This window comes from Anopheles moucheti, chromosome 3, assembly GCF_943734755.1.
Source record: "Anopheles moucheti chromosome 3, idAnoMoucSN_F20_07, whole genome shotgun sequence".
Classification (NCBI taxonomy): Eukaryota; Metazoa; Arthropoda; class Insecta; order Diptera; family Culicidae; genus Anopheles; species Anopheles moucheti.
The window spans coordinates 90711975-90732692 of NC_069141.1; the positions used below are offsets into that span (position 1 = coordinate 90711975).

Sequence of the window (20718 nt, forward strand, 5' to 3'; positions counted from 1 at the left end):
CGTCGAGGCGTGCGGATGTGCGTACTACGAGGTCTCGCGTTAGCGTGCTGCAGTTTTGTGGCGTTTTCCCCGAAGCAAAGTTTGTTCGTTTGTGAAGGAGTGCACAATTAACGACGGGACAAAGGAATAAACTACAATCGTGTCGTGTTTAGCAAAGAAAAGGGGTTTTGCGTCGGTGCGTGTGTGTGATTCACCTCATTGTGCAACATTGCTAACTGTTGTTTTCTCTGTATACTCGTTTCGGCAGTGCGTACGGATGTGAGTGTGTGAGTGTACGGTTGTTTTAACTTGCATTTTCCAGCGTGTATCATTTCCCGGTTTTCCTTGCAAAATACTGTTTTCCCTAGCTGCTTTTCGTACAAAGCGGGAACGCTATTCGTTGTGCGTGTGTGTGAATGTTCGTAGTTTCTCCTGTGCGAAGTGAGGAAGAAGCCGAGAAATTCGATTGTTGCACTGCAGCGCGTGGCATTTAACACATTCCTAATGTCTCGGTGTGTGACTGCGGTGTAGAAAGAAACCCGAAACGTGAAGCATCGAGCTAAACATGACAAAATCATTGGGCGGCTTGCCGCTTGGTCTAATCGTCTGCATACTGTTCGTCACTGTCAGCATAACTTCCGCAGGTAAGGCAATACAAGCTTGTTTGTACTAGCCCACAGCACCAAGTTAGGGAGTTGGTCCGTGAGGTGCGAATGTAGTGGTGTTGGTGGAGGCACTATCCACACATCCACGCACCTGGCAGAACACTGCGTCTATTTCTTTATGTCTCCTCTGCCCCATCCGCACCCAACCTACCTTTCAAGTTACTCTGTTGCGCCTTTAAAGAACTCTGCGGCATGCGAGGTGTCTTCGCCCGTGGTGGTGCGTGTATGCGTGAGGTGAGCGCCAACAAAATAACGGTCGTCTCGCGCGCGACCACACCAATACACCATCGTACTTACCAATGGGCACCCTATTTACAACCTGTGCCAACTAGATATGTTTGATCCGATGGGAATCTGATTTAGAATGCGCGTAATGTTTGTAAATAATGCACCACCACGGGACACCACCAGTTTCGGGACGTATTCCCGCTTCTATCGCTCTTTCTCCTATCTTATCGCAACGCATATTCCACCAAACTGCAAGCGCAAGGTGTGCGTATTGTTTAAGTTGCGCGCATGAATCCACCGAGAATGGCTGGATGACTCACAAACTGTCAACGGAATGCGTCGACGGTGGTTGTGTTGTTACGTGTGTACCGCGACCATAGATCGTAGTAGTCGTCGTGAGTCTTTTATGGGCGTGTATCTCTCGGCGTCTGCAACACTGTGACAACAGGTTAATTCAATTGTGGGAGCATCCCATTGGCATATCTTGTGGAACAATGCTGGTTAATTGTGAATGATCTAAAGTACAAACAAGTGTTCGAATGAGAATGCTGTTCGGACGAGGTTGGGAATTGGTATGGTCACAACAAAACAACTCTGCAATGGAAAAGCTTAAAATAGCAAATGTTGTCTCCCGTGTGTTTGGGGTATGTTTGCGTTTCCCTTTGAGGCAGTGGTGTCTAAAGAGTTGAACATGTTGTCGCCTTGGCGGTAAGAAAGAGCTCAGTTGCCAGTTCCGTAATGATTTCTTGTGTAGCAGAAGGTAGCAGACGTAGGCAGACACGCACCCAAGAACGGTGCGTTCTTAATTGTTTTTAAATGACAAAGCCACTTGTCAGTGTCTGCAGGGCCACCATTCATGTCCCCCGGTACTGTGATCTACCCATCTGACTCATTCGATGTGAGTGATGTTAAATCAAACACTCCCCGTCCAGACGCACGGTCTCGTAAGCAGAGCACGTGTTTGTGATCTCGACTCATGCGCCTGTTACCCACCTTGCCCTAAACTGCCAGCTCGAATATTCACCCGAATCCCGGAAGAGGCGTCTGGTTGCTGTCAAAACTTTCGGATTCGGATGCTGCGCACTAAGGGCCGCTGTGATGGTCCTATCTTCATTCATTTATGTGTTGCACCATCTCATGCTCTGTACTTCGAATGGCGCATGTTCCACGCCACGGAAATGGGGGAACAAGCAGAACAAATATACCGGCAACAGAATCCGGCCGGCACCCGGTCTTCCGGTGAAAAGAGCAAAATGGGAAAATTCTCTCACCCTTCGCGCCGGGATGAGTTTTTCCTATTTTGCCGGTACGTGGAAAATCAATAATATCTTTCATCGTGTGCCGCTACATAAATGGCACAATATTTTGTAAAAAAAAGCAACTTCAGGAGGTTAGTGCGGACTGTCACACGGGAATTAATCTCCCGCACGTGTCCCTTGCGATGTTTGAGGTTTTGTTTTTATTACCTTATCGGATTCTAAAGTCGGATCCGGCGTTGTATCAGGCTGCATGGCGACGTCCGCTGATAGTCACGCTTGCTTACTAAAGTACGTTTGTGCAGTTGTAGGTCGGAGGTTTTTTTCTTGTTGTCTTGCCAAGAAGACGACAAGGCTGTCCAAAATCGATGTTTGGCACGCGTCCGTAGAGGCAAATGAAAAAATATTCCGCGAAATCCGCATTGACGGAAAAACATGATGTTTAGCGTTTGTTCTTACAAATGAGACCGCATATTAATCACCTCTCCGCAGCTTGCGCAGATCGAGAAGGATAGCATCATCGAGGTTTCGATGGGTTTTGCTAGATCCGGTGGCTGGTGAGAAATGGAACAGCTGTTTGTCGTTGGCCAACGGAGGATTAATCATCATGTAACGATTTGCCAAACTGTCAATAAAGATTTATTTGATGCGTCAGTGATCTGGCAAGTTGGTTTTATAAGAAACGGCGATGAGCTTTCCACGTTAGTGGCAAAATTTTACAATAAGTGCATTTTGTTATCAGGGTTTGTAAGGATAATCAAATAGGTGTGTCTAATTCTCTCTCCTTTAGTCAACTACAGGACAGTTCAGCAGTTTCTTGGAGAGCAATCAATTATTATTTACCAAATTGGTACCAAAAGGTTAGTTTCACTAGCAGTTAGTTAGGGGATAGTTTCACTAGTAATGCTGGAGAAGAGAAGTATTTGGTCCCACACGACAGGACCGACACAAATCCCCATCCGGGCCGTTCTCCTGTAGCATGTAAGTAATAACTCTTGTAAGTCAGAAATGGTAATCCATTTCGCCAAGAAGAAAATGAAGAATGTCCTACCAAGCTCTGAGAATGTTTTTTTTTCAATTCGTCGAAACAATAGAAAAAACATTGGCAATCAAGTTAAATGCCTAATCAGTCTAAGGATGCCTGAGTGCCTGAGGATAGCCCTAGGATTTTATTTTTTAAAGTACCATTCAAGCCTTTCTCTCCCACAAACTTATCTGCAGAGGGGATGGCAAGGAATATGATCACATTTGTCGTAGATCCTGTCAGCCAACAAATGCTTTAAGAATTAAGATTCCAATCAATTTGTCACCTCACAAACAGCCGTATCACATAAGCCGTTAACCTAAATCGATGGCCAATATTTCTCCTGCCAAAGCGCGGAAGGGATTGAATTCCCCTTGCAGTGCATTGTGCATGTGTAAACAGTCCCGGGACATTCGTTTATTCTGCACAGGCTTAGTTGGTTCCGGCTGCTTGTTTTTCTAAAGCAAACGTTGTACTTTATGCGGGGATCGGAACTCGTTCAACCCCTTTGTTGCACCATTAGTTGAGGATGGCAAGGGACCAGCATTGGCGATACTGCATGGAATTTGTACCCAACGCAAGGCTGTGCCCTAGTTTGATCTGTTTGATTTGTTGCTAAATGTCTCAAAAACCAGACTTGCGTTGTGTCTGGTCATGGTTTTCGGATGTAAGAATATGCTAAGAATTTAATATTCATTGCAATCGTAATATCGTACCGTGAAGTGAAGACAATTGTCGAGAATCGTGCCAAGAATGAAAATATGCTCTTTGGGAAATCATTGGATCAGTTTCAAAATGCTACGGCGCTTGTGTGTTCAGGTTTTCTGCAGTACTTTTAAAATGACTGGAAGAAAACGATCACCTCTATGACAATAAAACCACTTCAAGAGGGCCATTTCTCTCTCATTACACATTCTTTCCGATGCAGTTGTTGGTATTTAGGGGCCATTTTTTATTGCTATTCCCCTACGACAACCCCTTTTTTGCTGCACCAAAATAAGGTAACGGTCGCTTTCGTGCTGTTTGCGCTTCTGTGGCCACTAAAAGTAGCCCTCGGGCATTACGAGTACTCGCAAAAACGCCACCCCAGATGGGATTGAATTTGCTGTGGACATATTCTTGCCAATGCCCCCGGTTGCATCGACACCTATGTATAAAGGTTCTTCAGTTACACAGCGTAATAACCGGTGACCGACGGCTTTCGTGGGGTAGCATCCAGTCCACCCCATGATGAGAGCAGTATTGTGATTTATGTGTGATATTTCCCGCAGAGCAGAGGGTAAAAATATAAGGGTCAAAATTCGAACGAGGGGTTTTTCTCTTTCACTACTGGGGGTTTGGTATTTTAGCTGTAAGAAGCAAAGCCCAATTCGCACATTGTCTCACAAAGGACGACCAAGTACTATAGCTCCGTTAGAGCAACACACGATCCTAGAACGCTTAACTCGGGGCAGGGAATATGGTGAATGCTTTATTTTCTCTATTATTCTACGAAATGGGTTGCATTTTGTTTTTACAAGGCTTCAATCGATCCATCCAAAGGGATTGATTTTCCTTTGTCTTAGAACAAAACAAAAAACAACAACATCAAACGAGATAACACCCCGAAGCGCAATGCTGAACATTATCTCCTCCTTTTCGTCGCTTCTTCCTTGGAGTAAGCTAGTTTTTACCGATAAGCCATCAAAACCCACTTGGAAAAGGGAGAAAAACAATAGCGTAAAATTTATTAACCCCCAATTTTCCCCTAATACGGCCAGAGGAACTATCATCCCTCGTGCGTGTCTATTCCGAGCGACCCGTCCACAACTCCCAAGGATGTGCACTGCTACTACTGGCGCTTCAATTCTCGCAGTTTAATAAACTCACTTTACGATTACGATCGTGCCGGAAGGGATGATTGAATTTCCCGCCGTCAGTACGTGCTCGTTGATCTGGTGGAAAATCTGTTTTTAATTACAACGAATCGAATGACGAGCGGATGAGTTCGAGCGATGCTCAAAACGGCTTCTTTTCCGTCGTTTGTTATCATCCGCAGTTGATCGATCTTTTCGACGATCCAATCACACTAAACCAGCACAAAGCTACATTGCTGGAAGTACGGAACCGATTAAAAGGATGTCTGAAATCGCATTATGGCACAGGAAGCTGAGCATCAACCGGGGTAGAAGGTGGCTTTTAGAAGTTATTGTTTGTCCATTAGCTCGAACGAAGGTTAATGCATTTGTTTAGGCTAAAGTGATATGGTGGCTGTGGAGTGAGCGAAAATGCGGGTTCACTACATTAGCCGAAAGAATCAACTAGAAAGTCGTATGGTCGCTTATGGTTGAACCTCCATCTCCGTTGGATGGATAGAAATTTGAAGTCGGTGTATGGAGGATAGTGGTGTCATGTCTTGTTTCGTTTGACTTTAACATTATTTCGGAACTCATTGCCATCTCAATGGCAAGCTTGTTTGATTGGTTTTATTAATTTTTCTATTTTGGAACAACGCAATATTTTTCGGGAACACAATAAACATTACATAGCCGCAATATTGGTCCACCTCACAATCGCTTGGTGGCACCATCAATTCTAGATTCTTGGCAGCAGATTCTTGCAGAGCATGCTTCAGATTCGTTTCTTTTGTCTAAATATTCGTCCATTTCTTCATTACAGAGTATTATCAGAAAGAGTCCTATTCCGAGTATGACTGCAATGAACCTTTACTGGAGCACGCCGTCCTTTCGGCCACTTCCCAGCTGCGTGAACGGGGGCCGGAAAATGCTCGATTAAACGGTAAGTAGACGAAGATGGTGCAGGTGGTGATTAGTTCAAAAATGTCTGGATCATCTTCGGACATGCCTGACCGCTCGGCAGATATGATCGATCAAAGCGGCATTCTGGTTGTTGTCCATCATTCGATGCGGTATCCATCATCACTGCTCTGTGAAAAATTGTTTAAAATCATGCCCTTGTTCCAGTCCACTTCGGAGGGTTTTCATCTCCTGCCGAAATTCCAGGGTCTTTCACTTCGCCATCGTTCACTTAGTTTAATTCGCACGTATTCCCACCATCTTCATGAAATAGAAGTGATAAACTCGATGTCTTGGCAGTTTCTCACTGTCGATGTCCTCCGATGAATATCAGGAAATTAGAATCGGGGGAATTGGAACTATTTACGCCTTGTTTATGTCTTGTATACGAGGGCATCTTCTACACATCCCCAGTTCCGTGCAGTGTATTGCATATTCGTATGATTTATGTGTTGTTTGCTTTTGTGAAGTTATATCTCGATTTTCCTTCCCCACCCAACCCTCCCACTCCCTCCATCTTATTCCAATTTCCTAGTTTACATTTTCCCAAATGTGTACATGTGTGTATGTTTTTGTGTGTGTGTTTGTGTGTGTTACATTTTTATTTGCATTTTCCGTGTGTTTCTTGTAAAATTTGCCACTGTTCTGGCTCCCATTTCCCATTTGCTCTACTATCTTCTTCCGGTGTGTTGTGTTTTTGTTTGGAAATATTTATGTGACGTGCATTAAACACGGGCAGAGGAAGAATAAAAATAAGCTGCCCCCTCTTATGCATTGCTGGCGGAGGAGGCCGTCCTTGGCAGTCAGTGAGTTTTGAATCTTATCGCATTTTATTTTTAAACCCTCGGAAAATGAATTAAATGCCGTTTTCATCCATCGGTCGCTCATTGCGTAAAACACGACCTCCTCTTTCCGGCAAATTACTTTTTATTACCATTTCATCGCTCTTCTCGGTCGCGGCATTAAACGGATTGAAGCGCGCACAACTTTGCTGGTCGCATCCGTGCCGTTCCATATGGTTCCCTCGTCTTTTGGGGGGTGTAAATTTGTTGGCAAATACATAAAACTTTGCCTGGGAGATGGGGGAAGCAGTGATCAGAAGAATTAGTGCAACCATTACACGTATCATCTTCCCATCTTGTGGCAGTTATTTAATTTTGTAACGCAACCTCCCCGTGAAACTAAAGTGGTGCATTTCAAACCTACCATATGGTTTTCCTGTGGTGTATTTTTCTCCAGTTCTTATAGTTGAAAACTGCAACTAGCGTCGTCGCACAGCTGGACGCACCCACCGGTTGCAACGGGGTGCTCTTTGGGGGTGTTTGGTTCAAATGCAATTGCACAACCAGAGACAGTTCATTATCACCCACATCATGAACAGTGGCAGCAGCGCACTCTGTTTTTGATCTGCTTTTTAGTTCCGCTGGAATGACCACCAGACATGCTGTTGGTGTTGTATCCCTTTGCGCACTTTCCGGCGTTGCAATTATCCGGACACAATGGCGACAAAGCGTTGGGGTGCCGTGAGGGATCCGTACGTGGCGTGGCACGCTACGTCAATGATTGGATGTGTCACCGTGCTTCATCATCGCGCCACTGCTTTGCAATATGAACATTGAAGGACAGGGAATAAGGCACACACATACGTTGAGTTCACCATCGACAGGGAGCAATGTGTTCCAACCGGTGCGAATAGGTAACTGCAGAAAGTGCAGGGAGAAGAGACATGTCGAGATGTCGGTTCCGTTGAAAAGAGACGTGGTTACCGTGCTACGTACGTTCCAAATTTTTACGTCCATATGCTAATGAGGCCCTGGTTTTTTTTGTGCCAACTCTGGACTGGACGGCAAGACGAGTTGATGTTGGAAACGTTTCATTCAACAGATCTTGATTAGATCATCTAATTGCCATCAGCGTGATGTTTGGTAGGGAGGAAGGAAAGCGTATCTACTTTGTTAGGGTGAGATTGAGAGATCCATCCTAGATATGAAATTGTATCTTAAGTGGGTTCAATCTGTACGCAAGTTTATCCTATATCCGGCCGAGTGTATATCTTTGAAGATTCATGATTTTTTTTAGAAAAGAGGAAGAGAAATCTCTCTAGATCTTGATCGTTAGCTATGTATGTTTGAATGTACCCATAAAGTGAAGTACGTGTTTGTTATACTTTTACTATGAACAGAAGGAGATTTAATGTAGGGAGAACTCCTAATTGTAGCAGATTTTGTATTGGCATACGAAGAATTGGATCGCTCAGAAAATGAGATGACAATTTTATGACAAATATGTCCAACTCACCGCTCGATAAGCAACCAAGTCCCGCGGAATGAAGTTCTCAGGGTTTGTGTGACAAACCGGCAAACAAAAATAGAACCACCATCGCACGAAAATGCACCCATTTGCTCGGGTCGGATGTAACATTAGTCGTGCCTTTGCTTCTAACCTGCTTCGGGTCGTTTACCGCTGCTATGTGTTTACCCAAAAGGAAACCTTTGGATACGACCGAATTTTACTACTAATCCCCGAGTAAAGTGGGTTAGTGTGTGGAGCGCGTGTTACAATTGATAAAACATTGTCTCCATCGCGTAGGTCGGGTGTGGTTTCATCCTTAAATTAGCACAATTTTCCACCGAACAAACAGCAAACCTCGTAGGATGTGTGAGGTTCGGTGTTTTTCCAAGGCGAAGAACGTCTGCTGAGCGTGCGAGACGCGGGTTATTATGTAAATTTGACTTAAATATGATACAAGCAATGAGTCATAATTGACGGAAAAGTTCCTTTTTTTTCATTGTAGCGTCGAAGAACTCGTTTTCCGCGAATGACGCTGTGTACTCCCGAACCGAAGGATGGTGTTGCGTTTAGTCGTATGCCGCGTAAACATGTCCTTCCTCCTTCTCCTTTCTGGAATGTCATTTTTACGGCTGAATGGTCGTGGTGTTTGAGGTTGGATGAAACTGATACATCGCTTACGGACGGATGAAAGTCACAGCCCTGCTAGACGTTATGCTGCGTGCCATCATTATACTCTGATTGCGGGCCCCAGTCAAGTGTATCTATTTCTACGCCATGCCCTACACCAGGAGGTGGAGAAGCTTAGCTTGTGTAGGTGAATTAATTAACAAAAGACATCCTCCCGCCCGGTAATAATATGCGGCAGTTTAACGCTTGTATGAAAACAAGCCCCGATCGTCGTGCTGCTATCCTTAAATCTTCTCATCAGATTAAGGTCAGGTCAGGCTTGGCGTGGCTTTAAGATGTTACTTTAATTTAACCTCAACCATTGTGGGACCTGAGCGCTTCGAAAAACTGTAGCAACTGTAAATAGGGGTCAAGGGGTGATAATGTTTGGAGGTTTTCCTTTTTTTCATTTCCCTCCACCATGCTGTTGCTACCCCTATATGTGTCTCTACGCATGTACACACTTTTATGGTTTGACCACGAGTGTTAAATGAGCCGCAATTATTATCAACGAGGGGTGTGAAAAAACACGCACACGAATAACGGTAAAATATGCCGAATCACGTGTGAGCTCCCTTTTTAAAATCTGCTGGCAGTAAGGATTTATTGTTCATAGTGTTTGAAACGCACTCTGTATAACTAACTAACTATAACTACAACTATGGTAACGATATCCTGCTCCGTATTTGTAACAAGAGCGTTTTTATTTCGATTTTAATTAGTTTAAAATCTGTTACACACTTTAAATTTTTGTATTACATTTATTCAATGTATTTTTTAAAATGGAAACAAACCGAAACGGTTCCGAGCGAAATTGAGCGAAACGGGGCGAAATCGCTGTCATAAACGTTGAACGAAGGCAAACGTCAAGCGTGCTCGACGCTTAACGAAACGAAAGGTAGAAAAATAAACAAAAACAACACGGTACTGATTGAGTTTTGTTGTTAGAAATTGTGCTGTAAACAGATAAAAAAGTGCAGAGCCGGAGATGCAAACGATGCTGCACATCCGGAGGCTGTGTGTAAGAATCTGAATACTTGTGCATCCGAGAATCTCTGGCTGTTTGTGAGCGAGTTAGTGAAGCGTTACACGGTGTGTCTTCCATTCTTCACCGCAAGCAGCAGCATGTCGCTACGGAATGGGGGTCACGTTCGCTGGGCATTTGACCTCGCTGGATGGCGACCTAGTTTGGCAGACCTGCTGCTAGCGACGTCCTGCATACAGCCCGAGGAAAAGAACACTTTGCAGCGGTTCGTGTTTCGTGACGATTTCAATGCATCCCTCATCGGACGTTTGATGATGCGCCGGTTCGTCCAATTGGCCACGGATCTGGCGTATGACGAGATCAAGTTCGAGCGCGATTCGAAAGGCAAACCGTTCTTAAAAAACGAAGGCGTGGCGGTGGATTTCAACGTATCACATCAGGGTCGGTACGCTGTGCTGGCCGGAATGGCGACGAGTGTTACGTCGAACGTTACATGTGCCTCCACCACCAAGCCTACTCCCAAGATTGGTGTTGATGTTATGAAGATCGAGTACGGTGGAGGCAAACCGTTGGACGAGTTTTTCCGCCTGATGACGCGCAACTTCTCCGATGACGAGTGGCGGTACATACGCGGGCGTCCAGATAATAATGCACAGCTGGAAGCGTTCATGCGTAACTGGTGCCTGAAGGAGAGCTACGTGAAGAATGTAGGTGTGGGCATTACGGTCGATCTGAGGAAAATTAGCTTCCGGATACAGACGGAGGTACTGGCACGGGATCGGGTCGTATGCGATACGACACTGCGCGTAAACTCGGAACCGATGAGTAATTGGCGCTTCGAGGAGTCACTGATCGATCGGGATCATTGTGTGGCGGTGTCATTGGAAAATGTTCCCACGGATCAAGATCTGTGTGGCAACTGTTTCGAGCTAATCGATTTTAAAGCGCTAGTGGAGGGTCACAGACCGCTGCTGGCAATTGATGAGAATTATTGCGAGGGTATTATAAGCAAGGAGTATAAGAAGTCAAAGTAGAGCAAAATGGTTCAGATTTTATGCGCTAATTTCGCATGTGGTGATGGGTAGCGGGGTATGAAAGGTATTTAGTCGATAAATATACGTGTAAGCACAAAATTTAACATTCGTGAGGCCATTACAGAGGGAAATTGATTTTTTATGGTAAAATACAAGAGTTTAGCCTATAAGAAGGTAAACGAACTTTCCCGCCTTGACAACAAGCATGACCCAGAAAGAAATCGTCCATTGCTCGAGCTACAGTAAATAGAAAAATGTAAAACGAATGTGAGAAAGGAAAAAGTGTTTGGCGGAAAAGGAATTCTGGCAATAAATTGTACCAGTCTCTGACAGTAACATCACGCGAGGATGGAAACGTAAGCCACGAAAAAGTCTACGTCGCATTGGATCGCAACCTCGAGATATCAGCTACACCCCCGGGGACATTGGTGGTGCTTTATCTTTGTGTCTAAAGTAAGGAATTCCGAGGTCCTTTTTTCCTTTGTTTTGGTGCCTTGGACTCTGTTGGATCCATAATGGAATCGCGTACCTTTCGCATGACAACCAAACTCAATCATGTGGCGAAGGTAGCTTTATGACATGCTGTCGACGTCTGTGCTGTCTGTTTGGTGGTTACGCTTCAACTCTTCCAACACGAAGAGCCATCCGATGGAGAAAGGGGAACCGTCTAAATGTTTGCTAAACACTCATGCCGCTGTAGGCAAAAGTTAATTCGATACGTCACGCAATTGGCTGTCATTGTGGTGGTTTACTAGTTTCATATAAAACAAATCGTTCTGTGAAGCGCGCACAATATTTGCATCAGGTTTGCACCGGTTCCGCAACTATTCGTTACTTGCTGTGGCAGGTGTGCGAGATCACTATCTTCTCCACCTCGCATCATAGCACGTTGGCAAGCTTTTCCAGCCTGGGAAATGAGCCGCTGATGTGCATTTGAATGGGGATAGAACGCATGACGCGGGAGTATTTGGTTGTTCTTATCAGGTGAGAACGATCGCGTATGGCCTGCAGTGGTGTGGTGCCTTACATTACTGTTTAACGTCATGCGGGCGGAGATGTATGTAGTTGAAGTTTTAGACTCATCGTCCAACATTGGACGAATAAACATTTTGCCGCATTCGTATTGATCACCGCAGGTAGGCCTTACATATGCTAGGAATAGCGGAAATTAAAGCATTGACCATCTGGCAGTGTGCCCACCCGTTGGTGCTGGGATACCATCCGAAGCGACATCTTCAGTCTGATGGCGCCTATTGATTATTCCCGCCGTGTGTGTGTATGTTGGCGCAGCTGTTTCCAATCAAGCTTGTGATATACACCCAGTTTGGAGTGTCCTTTTAAGTACGTCTCTTACAGCCGTAATCGAACTCCCGGGCGTTTATTCGATGAGGCGTGACAAGGACCGGCCACAATTTATATTTCAACTCGGGCAAACGGTTTTAAATTGGAAAACAGTGAAAATCGTTCCCTAAGAGAGTATTTTATTAGAAACATTTTCTAGACGAAGAGGTGAGGGAGCGAAAAAGGGATTCCCGGTGCGAATCGTTTATTGCGGTTCATAAATTTAAGCTCGTTCTCTAGGTGCACTTTTATAGTGATCTTTTCATCACCGTAAACATCCCCCAAAGAACCTTAAGCTGGGTGCATTATTATTCGTGTTTTCCCAGTTCACCCCCCTTGCTTGGTGGAAAATTGTTTCCAAACGTTGTTGACGCCACAAACGCCACAAATTATATTTGCTTCCGAGTTTTGCCTCGATTAGTTCCTGTAACGGTTGAGCGCTCTTATGTTTCAATTTACACCGTGCGGAACCCCTTTTACTACCTCTTTCAGATATCGATACGTGATCAGCTTTTCAGGAGGGTTCTTGGAGGATTTTTTTCTGTTTAAAATGAACTGAACTTTGTTACACCTCTTTTGCTTCTCGCTTTGCGATTGGGAAATGTCTAAGGGCCCTTTCGAATAATAGTGTACGTAAAGGTGAGCTGTCGCATGTCGCCAGTACCGAGGGTCCTTCAAAGGGGTTGGACAGCTTTCCATGGACGATCGGCTTCTAGGGAAGTGGTTGCTTCTGGCTGCCTCAGACATAGCAGACGAGTGCGTTGCTTTATTACGGATGGTTTATTGTTATTGAATCATAAAAGAAAGAAAGATCCTAGCGAGTGCTCCACCCTTAAAGGTCGTGCCGTATTCTTTACACCGTGCCGACGAAAATTGTGAAGGGAGTTGCGGTTGTAGAAATAAATAAATCCTAAAAAAAGCAGGGGAACGAAATTCAATACTGTTGACGACCGCAAGTCTGTCGTGTCGGTTTCTATGGGCGCTTGTAGTTTTGGATAAAATCCAACGTCAGGAGTTTGCCTGTTTAGCGTGAGAAAGTGAGAAAGTATTCTGTAGTTTTGCAGTGTCCGTAAAAGTTAATCCGCTAAATTTCGTTCCTAATTCCATGACTTTTTCATTCGATCGTTGCTTACCGCATGCCCACCATCTCTCTTTCATTCCATCCATATCTTCGCCGTTTGTGTTACTGTGTCGTGTCCCGTACTAAAATCCCCTATTTGCTCCACTGTACATGACAAACTTTAAAGGTGGCTACTCCTGGACCGCCCAGCAGTCCGACTTCGACCAGCAGTTCATTATTGATCTGGGTGACGTACGCAACATAACCCGCATCGAAACGCAGGGCCGACCGCACAGCAACGAGTACCTAACCGAGTACAGCATCAGCTATGGTTTCAACGGGCTCGACTACATCGACTACCGGGAGCCAGGTGGCAACACCAAGGTAACACCAGCCGACCAAGCGTCCCAAACCGTGCAATATTGGGCGAAGAACATGTGCGCGATCTCCATGAGTTGTGCTTTCTAGCGAGATGGGAAAGGCAGAGAGTGAATGCATCCCACAGTGACGTGTCCCCAGTGTGGAACCATCTAATCCCCCCCCACCTAATGCGTAGCTTACGCCAATCGGCACGGTTTAATGGGCAAATTGGGACGTTCTTGTTTGTAGGCATGCCTTGCGCGTGGTGGTGTCTGTCTAGTGTGTCGCTGAGATCTTGAATTTGCGTAGACATTCTAACCCATTCTTAGGCATAAAACACTTTCCGCTACTCATATCCGGCCCCTTTTGTTGGGTTATCAATCGGACAAAACACTCATTCTTCCCACGTTAACCGCTTTGCTTTCTTTGCTCTATTCTGCTTTTCTACTTCTATTTTACTGGTGTTGGGTTCGCTGTTTGGTGATAGCTGTTTACAGTGTTGTTGAAGTTTTTTATTGTGCTTAACGGTGTGATGGATGATTTACGAATTTTAATCCTAACTTGCATTCTTACTTTCAGATGATTGATATATTTTAACAACTAGATTCATTACGAAAACTCTATTAACTAATCGGACAACATTTTTCTCTTACATTTCTTACCCTGCTGCGTTTGTTTGTGCGAATGGGAATGATGTGGCAATGATCGGATGATCGGGGGTTTTACGGTGCATCGACATATAACACTGGAATGCAAATGGACGCTGCGGGACCTCACTTCTCATCGAACATCAACACTTGCAACTGGATCAAACTATTGCGCGCCACAACTAACACCTACCCTCTACCTCCCCATTTTGTGCTGGGTTGGCATATCTGATGTGTGTGGTATCTGCCTACCCACACTTCCAACATACACGCACACACACACACACACGCACTCTAACCACAAACGCAATTCCATTGCCGGGGCCTTTTTGTTGTTGTTGTTGCATCGACTACTAATTCTCCGATTACCACCACCTTTCTGGACAACCAACCAGGCCGATCGGCATGGACACCGATCGAGAACACGTACTTCCACTTTCTGACCATCGATATGGGTGAGCGGAAGATGGTTCGTAAGATCGCAACGGCTGGCCGTGCGACAACGAGCGAGTGCGTCACGGAGTATATCGTCCAATACTCGGACGATGGTGAACTGTGGAAATCCGTCACCGACAGTACTGGAGAGGAACAGGTAAAGTACATGGGAGAAGAACTCACCAACAGAGAGAGAGAGCAGGCCGGTACAAGCAGCATCAATCCGGAAGCATTAATCGACCAGCCATGTTGTGTACCATTTTTTGTCGTGTGTATTTCCGTGTTTCTGTCGTGCCAAACTGAGCTAGAGGATGTGCTGTTGAGAAATTCAGTTATGTCTCATCCTTTCCTAGAGGACCAAAATAAACTAAACTAAACTGTGACGCCGGATGTAAAGTAACGGTAGCGTCTTGGCAAATTGCTGTAGAATTTAACTCTGAAGCCCACGAGTAGGACCGTTCCGTACTGTAACTAACAGTGGAAATAGGAGTTTGGTAGAATAATCGACAAATCCTTTAACTCTCTTAGCATGAGAAGTCACTAACATTAGCTGAATGCATTAACATTAACATGGATGTAATCATCGTATCGTAAAAGCTTTATAAGATACCTTTTGCAATCCCCCAATGTTTAGGCATCACTGTCTATTTCTTTATCGATAAATCGCCGTTCAATGTTCTTCGTTTCTCCCCAAAGTTGCCCAAATATTGCGAAAGAGGAATAGTCTATTAATACGATTCTTTTCTCCCCGATCCAGCTATTTAAGGGTAATCGAGACGGTGATTCCGTCCGTATGAACTCGTTCGAGGTACCCATCATCGCACAGTGGGTCCGTGTCAATCCGACACGCTGGCAAAACCGAATTTCCCTGCGTGCGGAACTGTACGGTTGCCGTTATGGTAAGTGCTAAAAATCCTCGAAGATATTCTCCGTACTAACTCCAATCGCACTTTTTTCGTTTTAGAATCGGAAAGCATTTACTTCAACGGAACAGGCCTCGTGCGATACGATCTGCTGCGAGATCCAATAGCGGCAACACGCGAATCGATACGGTTCCGGTTCAAAACTGCCCATCCGAATGGTGTGCTGCTGTATTCGCGCGGTACCCAGGGCGATTACTTCGCGCTCCAGATAAAGGACAACCGCATGGTGTTGAATGTGGATTTGGGTGCGAAGATTATGACTTCACTATCGGTGGGCAGTCTGCTGGACGATAACATCTGGCACGATGTGGTAATATCCCGCAATCGTCGTGATATCATCTTCAGTGTCGATCGTGTGATCGTGCAGCGGCGCATTAAGGGCGAGTTCGACAAGCTTAATCTGAACCGTGAGGTAAGCTCTGAGCTCCGCATCCTCTTCTCAGTGAGACATCGTTACACACTCTCTTTTTTGTATTTTTTAGTTTTATATCGGTGGTGTGCCCAATCTTCAGGAAGGACTTGTGATTCAGCACAACTTTACCGGCTGCATTGAGAATCTGCATTTCAATGCAACGAATTTCATCCGCGAGATGAAAGATGCGTTCTACGATGGTGAACATTTGCGCTACAAGATGACGCACGTTACTTACAACTGCCCCGAACCACCGATCAACCCGGTCACGTTTCTGACGCGTGGTTCCCACGCCAAACTGAAGGGTTACTACAGTTCGAAGCAGTTTAACGTTAGCTTCGCCTTCCGGACGTACGAGGAGAAGGGTCTAATGCTGCACCATGACTTCCTGCAAGGTTCCGTGCAGGTGTTCCTCGAGGATGGTAAGGTGAAGGTACGCCTAAAGGAGGACAACTACGAGCATAATCCGGGCACGATACTGGACAACTATGAGGAACAGTTTAACGATGGCAACTGGCACCATATGATGCTGACGATCAAGAAGAATAGTCTTGTGCTGAGCATCGATGATCGACCGATGGAAACAACAAAGTGAGTATTCAGATAACGTTATTCAGTTCAAACCAGCTTGTGGAAGGTTGGAGCAACGTGATTAGCAAGTGCAGTCAAGCCATCGTTTAGTGTCTGATGATTATAACAGTTTAGCGTTAAAGTAAAGTTTGGTCAATAAGAAACGCACATTATTATCCTGTTTAGGTTGTCGTATGGCGAAAATGAATCAAATAGTACGGACAGTTCCAGGTAACAGCATGTTTTGAAAGAGTTGAGGTTTTTGTTGATGCTTTCACGCGTGAACTGATACCGTATAAGCCACAGAAGGGCGAGAATCCTGAGCATATACGGCGGGCTGCATTTTTGTAAAGTGTCACTGTTTTAGAACGTTGTAATAATGTAAATCCGTGTGCTTTGAATCCTACTCCGCAACAGATTGATCGACATAACGACGGGAACGCTGTACTACATCGGAGGTGGAAAGACCAAGGACGGATTCGTTGGCTGTATGCGATCGTTTGCAATCGATGGTAATTACCGCATCCCGACCGACTGGAAGGATGAAGAGTACTGCTGCAAGGGAGAGATTTTGTTCGATGCCTGCCATATGGTTGATCGGTGTAATCCGAACCCGTGCAAACACAACGGCATCTGTAAGCAGACATCGATGGAATTTACGTGCGACTGTGCGGGAACGGGTTATGCCGGAGCCGTTTGCCACACTCCGATGAATGCCCTTTCTTGCCAGGCGTACAAGAACGTGCACGACGTGAAACAGCGGCAGCGTATCGAGATCGATGTAGACGGCAGTGGTCCGCTCGCTCCTTTCCCGGTGACGTGTGAGTTCTACTCGGACGGTCGGGTAGTGACGATGCTAAGTCACAGCTCGGAGCATACGACGCGTGTGGATGGGTTCGCGGAACCTGGTTCATTCGAGCAGAACATCATATATGAGGCGGAGCTGCCGCAAATCGAAGCACTGCTGAACCGTTCGTCGGAGTGCTGGCAGACGCTGACGTACGCGTGTCGCTCCTCGCGTCTGTTTAACTCTCCATCCGAGCCTGATAACTTCCGACCATACGCGTGGTGGGTATCGCGACACAACCAACCGATGGATTATTGGGCCGGAGGATTGCCCGGATCGCGCAAGTGTCAGTGCGGAGTGGTGGGTAACTGCATCGATCCCACCAAGTGGTGCAACTGCGACTCGAACAGCCTCGACTGGCAGGAAGATGGGGGAGATATCCGTGAGAAGGAATATTTGCCCGTGCGAGGATTGCGCTTCGGCGACACGGGTACACCGGTCGATGAGAAGCTCGGACGGTACACGCTAGGACCGCTGCGTTGCGCGGGCGACAGTTTGTTCAATAACGAGGTGACATTCCGTATTGCGGATGCTACAATCGATCTGCCACCGTTCGATATGGGCCATTCGGGCGATATTTACTTCGAGTTTAAGACAACGATCGAAAATGCGGTAATGCTGCATGCCCGCGGACCGACCGACTTTATCCGGTTGGATATTGTGGCCGGCACGAAGCTGTTGTTTGAGTATCAGGCCGGTACGGGCACGCAGAAGGTGTACGTGGAGATGAGCAATAAGCTGAATGACGATCGGTGGCATTCGGTGAGCGTGGAACGCAACCGAAAGGAGGCACGGCTCGTGGTGGATGGTTCGACCAAAGCGGAAGTGCGAGAACCTCCGGGTCCGGTGCGTGCACTGCATCTCAATTCCACGCTAACAATCGGCGCAAGGCTAGATTATCGTGATGGTTATGTCGGTTGTATCAGAGCGTTGCTGTTGAACGGCGATCCTGTGGATCTACGATCGTACGCCGAACGTGGACTGTACGGTGTATCTCCTGGATGTGTCGGAAGGTGTGAATCGAACCCGTGTCTCAATAATGGAACGTGTACCGAGCGTTACGATGGATTCTCGTGCGATTGCCGCTGGAGTTCGTTCAAGGGACCGATCTGTGCCGATGGTAAGTGTCATTACGTCCTTCAGCGTTAATCACAATCAAGTACATTGATTATTAATGTCCTTTTCCCTTTCGGTTTGCAGAAATCGGTGTTAATATGCGATCATCGTCGATGATTAAGTACGATTTCCAAGGTGCCTTTCGATCGACCCTATCCGAGCACATCCGTGTGGGATTCACCACCACTAATCCGAAGGGCTTCCTGCTGGGTCTGTTCTCCAACATCACGCAAGAGTATCTCACGCTCATGGTGTCCAACTCGGGCCATCTGAAGGTGGTGTTTGACTTTGGGTTCGAGCGACAGGAGTTGATCTATCCGGTGAAACATTTCGGCCTGGGCCAGTACCACGATGTGCGCTTTTCGCGCAAGAATCAAGGTTCTACCGTAGTGCTGTCGGTGGACAATTACGAACCGCAGGAGTATAACTTCGACATCAAGGGTTCGGCGGACGCACAGTTTAACAACGTAGAGTACATGTACATCGGGAAGAACGAATCGATGAAGGACGGCTTTGTGGGATGTATTTCGCGCGTCGAGTTCGACGATATCTATCCGCTGAAGTTCCTGTTCCAGGAGAATCCGCCCCCGAACGTCCGATCGCTCGGTACACCGCTGACGGAAGATTTTTGTGGTGTGGAGCCAGTGACGCATCCCCCGCTCGAGATCGAAACCCGACCACCGCCTCTGATCGATGAGGATAAGCTGCGTGATGCGTATGGACCCGATACGGCCATTCTTGGAAGTACGTGTAGGAAACAGTGAATCAAAATACGAGCAATTTCCTTTACCCATAATATCCTGCATATCTTTTCTAGGTGTGTTGGCCATTATTTTGCTGCTGATTATACTGATGGCGATACTGATCGGTCGATACATGAATCGACACAAGGGCGAATATCTGACCCAGGAGGACAAGGGAGCCGAGGCGGCACTCGATCCAGACGAAGCGGTCGTGCAGTCGACCACGGGCCATCAAGTTACGAAGCGAAAGGAATTCTTCATCTAGACACACTCCACGTCCGGACCGGAATTTCCTTGAAGCGTTAGTTCGCCCCGCTGTAAATACTGTTAAAATCGCGGTAGGATCGACATCATTACCAGCCCCCCTTCCACAAACAAAAAGATCGTACAAGAGGGGGTAAGGGAGACAGAAGAGAAGAGTTTTGGAGTGAAGAAAACCGAAAACATAATGAAAACATACAGAAGGCCATTCCGTGTTCGAATGTTGTACTACGGTTGCATTTCGCTAATCGCGCGGCGTTTGTTCACTTTGTTTACGATGCGTATTAAGTTAAGGAAGTTCGTTTTATAATTTGACTCAAACAGAGACCCGTCCATTAAGGTACTTCGAAACGAAGCGGTAATGAAACAGGCAAGGAAACAGCAGTCGCGAAAGGAGTTGCGGAATGATAAGCGGGATGATAGGATTTCTTTAATTGTTTTATTTTGCGTAAAAGTTAAGGTTTTAGTTTGTAGACTTTTTCACAAGGAACAATTCGAAATAGAAAGGTGCTCGACCAAACCGTAGGGTAGGAAACAGGAGAAAGAAGATGGAGCCCGTGGCCTGCGAAAAGAATCTCACCAACCAATCGAGAAGATCGATTTCTCCTTCTTCCCCGGGGGAAGAGTACCGGCTGTTTTGTTTTCTTTAAACATTTCCTTTCATTTAATCCGTCCCTTAGTACTTTATTTTTGTACGTTTTTTTTGCTCGAAAAGTGAACACGAACGACGACACACACATGTACACAGAATGACAGAACGATCGTGAACGTTTCTGTGCAACAGCAATTCAGCTAACTGAATGCGTATCAGTTAGTTGAAGACGAACCAATCAAGAAAGAAGAATGAAAGAGGTTTAAAAATAAAAGAAAACGAAACACGTGCATGAGGAAGAAAATGCATTGCTGAAAGAAATTGTATTGATTTTGAAAATTTTCCAACCAATTATCCAAATGCTACTGAAAACCCCTGCAAAAAAGCATAGTTTTTGAATTTTTTAATGAAAAAAATATTAAAAACATGTCCGAAAACCCCTGCAAAATTTCATAGATTTCGATTTTTTTAATAAAAAAAAATATTA

At 45.7% G+C, this 20718-nt stretch overlaps 2 protein-coding genes across 5 annotated transcripts; both read left to right on the forward strand.

Annotated features, from left to right (window-relative positions):
- Positions 1-12: 12 nt before the first annotated feature.
- LOC128305010 (neurexin-4) lies at positions 13-20666 on the forward strand. Of its 4 annotated transcripts, none has more exons than XM_053042280.1 (9): positions 13-623; positions 5811-5930; positions 13513-13709; positions 15525-15666; positions 15732-16102; positions 16173-16693; positions 17090-18639; positions 18720-19379; positions 19453-20666. In XM_053042280.1, exons 1-9 carry the CDS (start codon positions 545-547, stop codon positions 19641-19643), a joined length of 3831 nt encoding a protein of 1276 aa, XP_052898240.1. In that variant the 5' UTR covers positions 13-544; the 3' UTR covers positions 19644-20666. The 4 variants fall into 4 exon arrangements, with proteins under 4 accessions (XP_052898240.1, XP_052898239.1, XP_052898242.1 ...); XM_053042279.1 differs by lacking the exon at positions 13513-13709 and adding an exon at positions 14728-14924; XM_053042282.1 differs by lacking the exons at positions 13-623; positions 13513-13709 and having other exon boundaries at positions 5840-5930.
- Positions 5819-11107, forward strand: LOC128305019 (L-aminoadipate-semialdehyde dehydrogenase-phosphopantetheinyl transferase). Its single transcript, XM_053042294.1, has 2 exons — positions 5819-5930; positions 9854-11107. The coding sequence occupies exon 2, from the start codon at positions 10031-10033 to the stop codon at positions 10922-10924; it is 894 nt and encodes a 297-aa protein (XP_052898254.1). The 5' UTR covers positions 5819-5930; positions 9854-10030; the 3' UTR covers positions 10925-11107.
- Positions 20667-20718: the final 52 nt, after the last annotated feature.

What these genes read in the sequence shown, in the direction of transcription:
- LOC128305010 (XM_053042280.1), top strand. Translation starts at nt 545, where the DNA reads ATGACAAAATCATTGGGCGGCTTGCCGCTTGGTCTAATCGTCTGCATA. An exon ending in AGCTTAATCTGAACCGTGAG is followed by an intron (nt 16,103 to 16,172) that starts GTAAGCTCTGAG and finishes TGTATTTTTTAG; the next exon opens with TTTTATATCGGTGGTGTGCC. An exon ending in CGACCGATGGAAACAACAAA is followed by an intron (nt 16,694 to 17,089) that starts GTGAGTATTCAG and finishes ACTCCGCAACAG; the next exon opens with ATTGATCGACATAACGACGG.
- LOC128305019 (XM_053042294.1), top strand. Translation starts at nt 10,031, where the DNA reads ATGTCGCTACGGAATGGGGGTCACGTTCGCTGGGCATTTGACCTCGCT.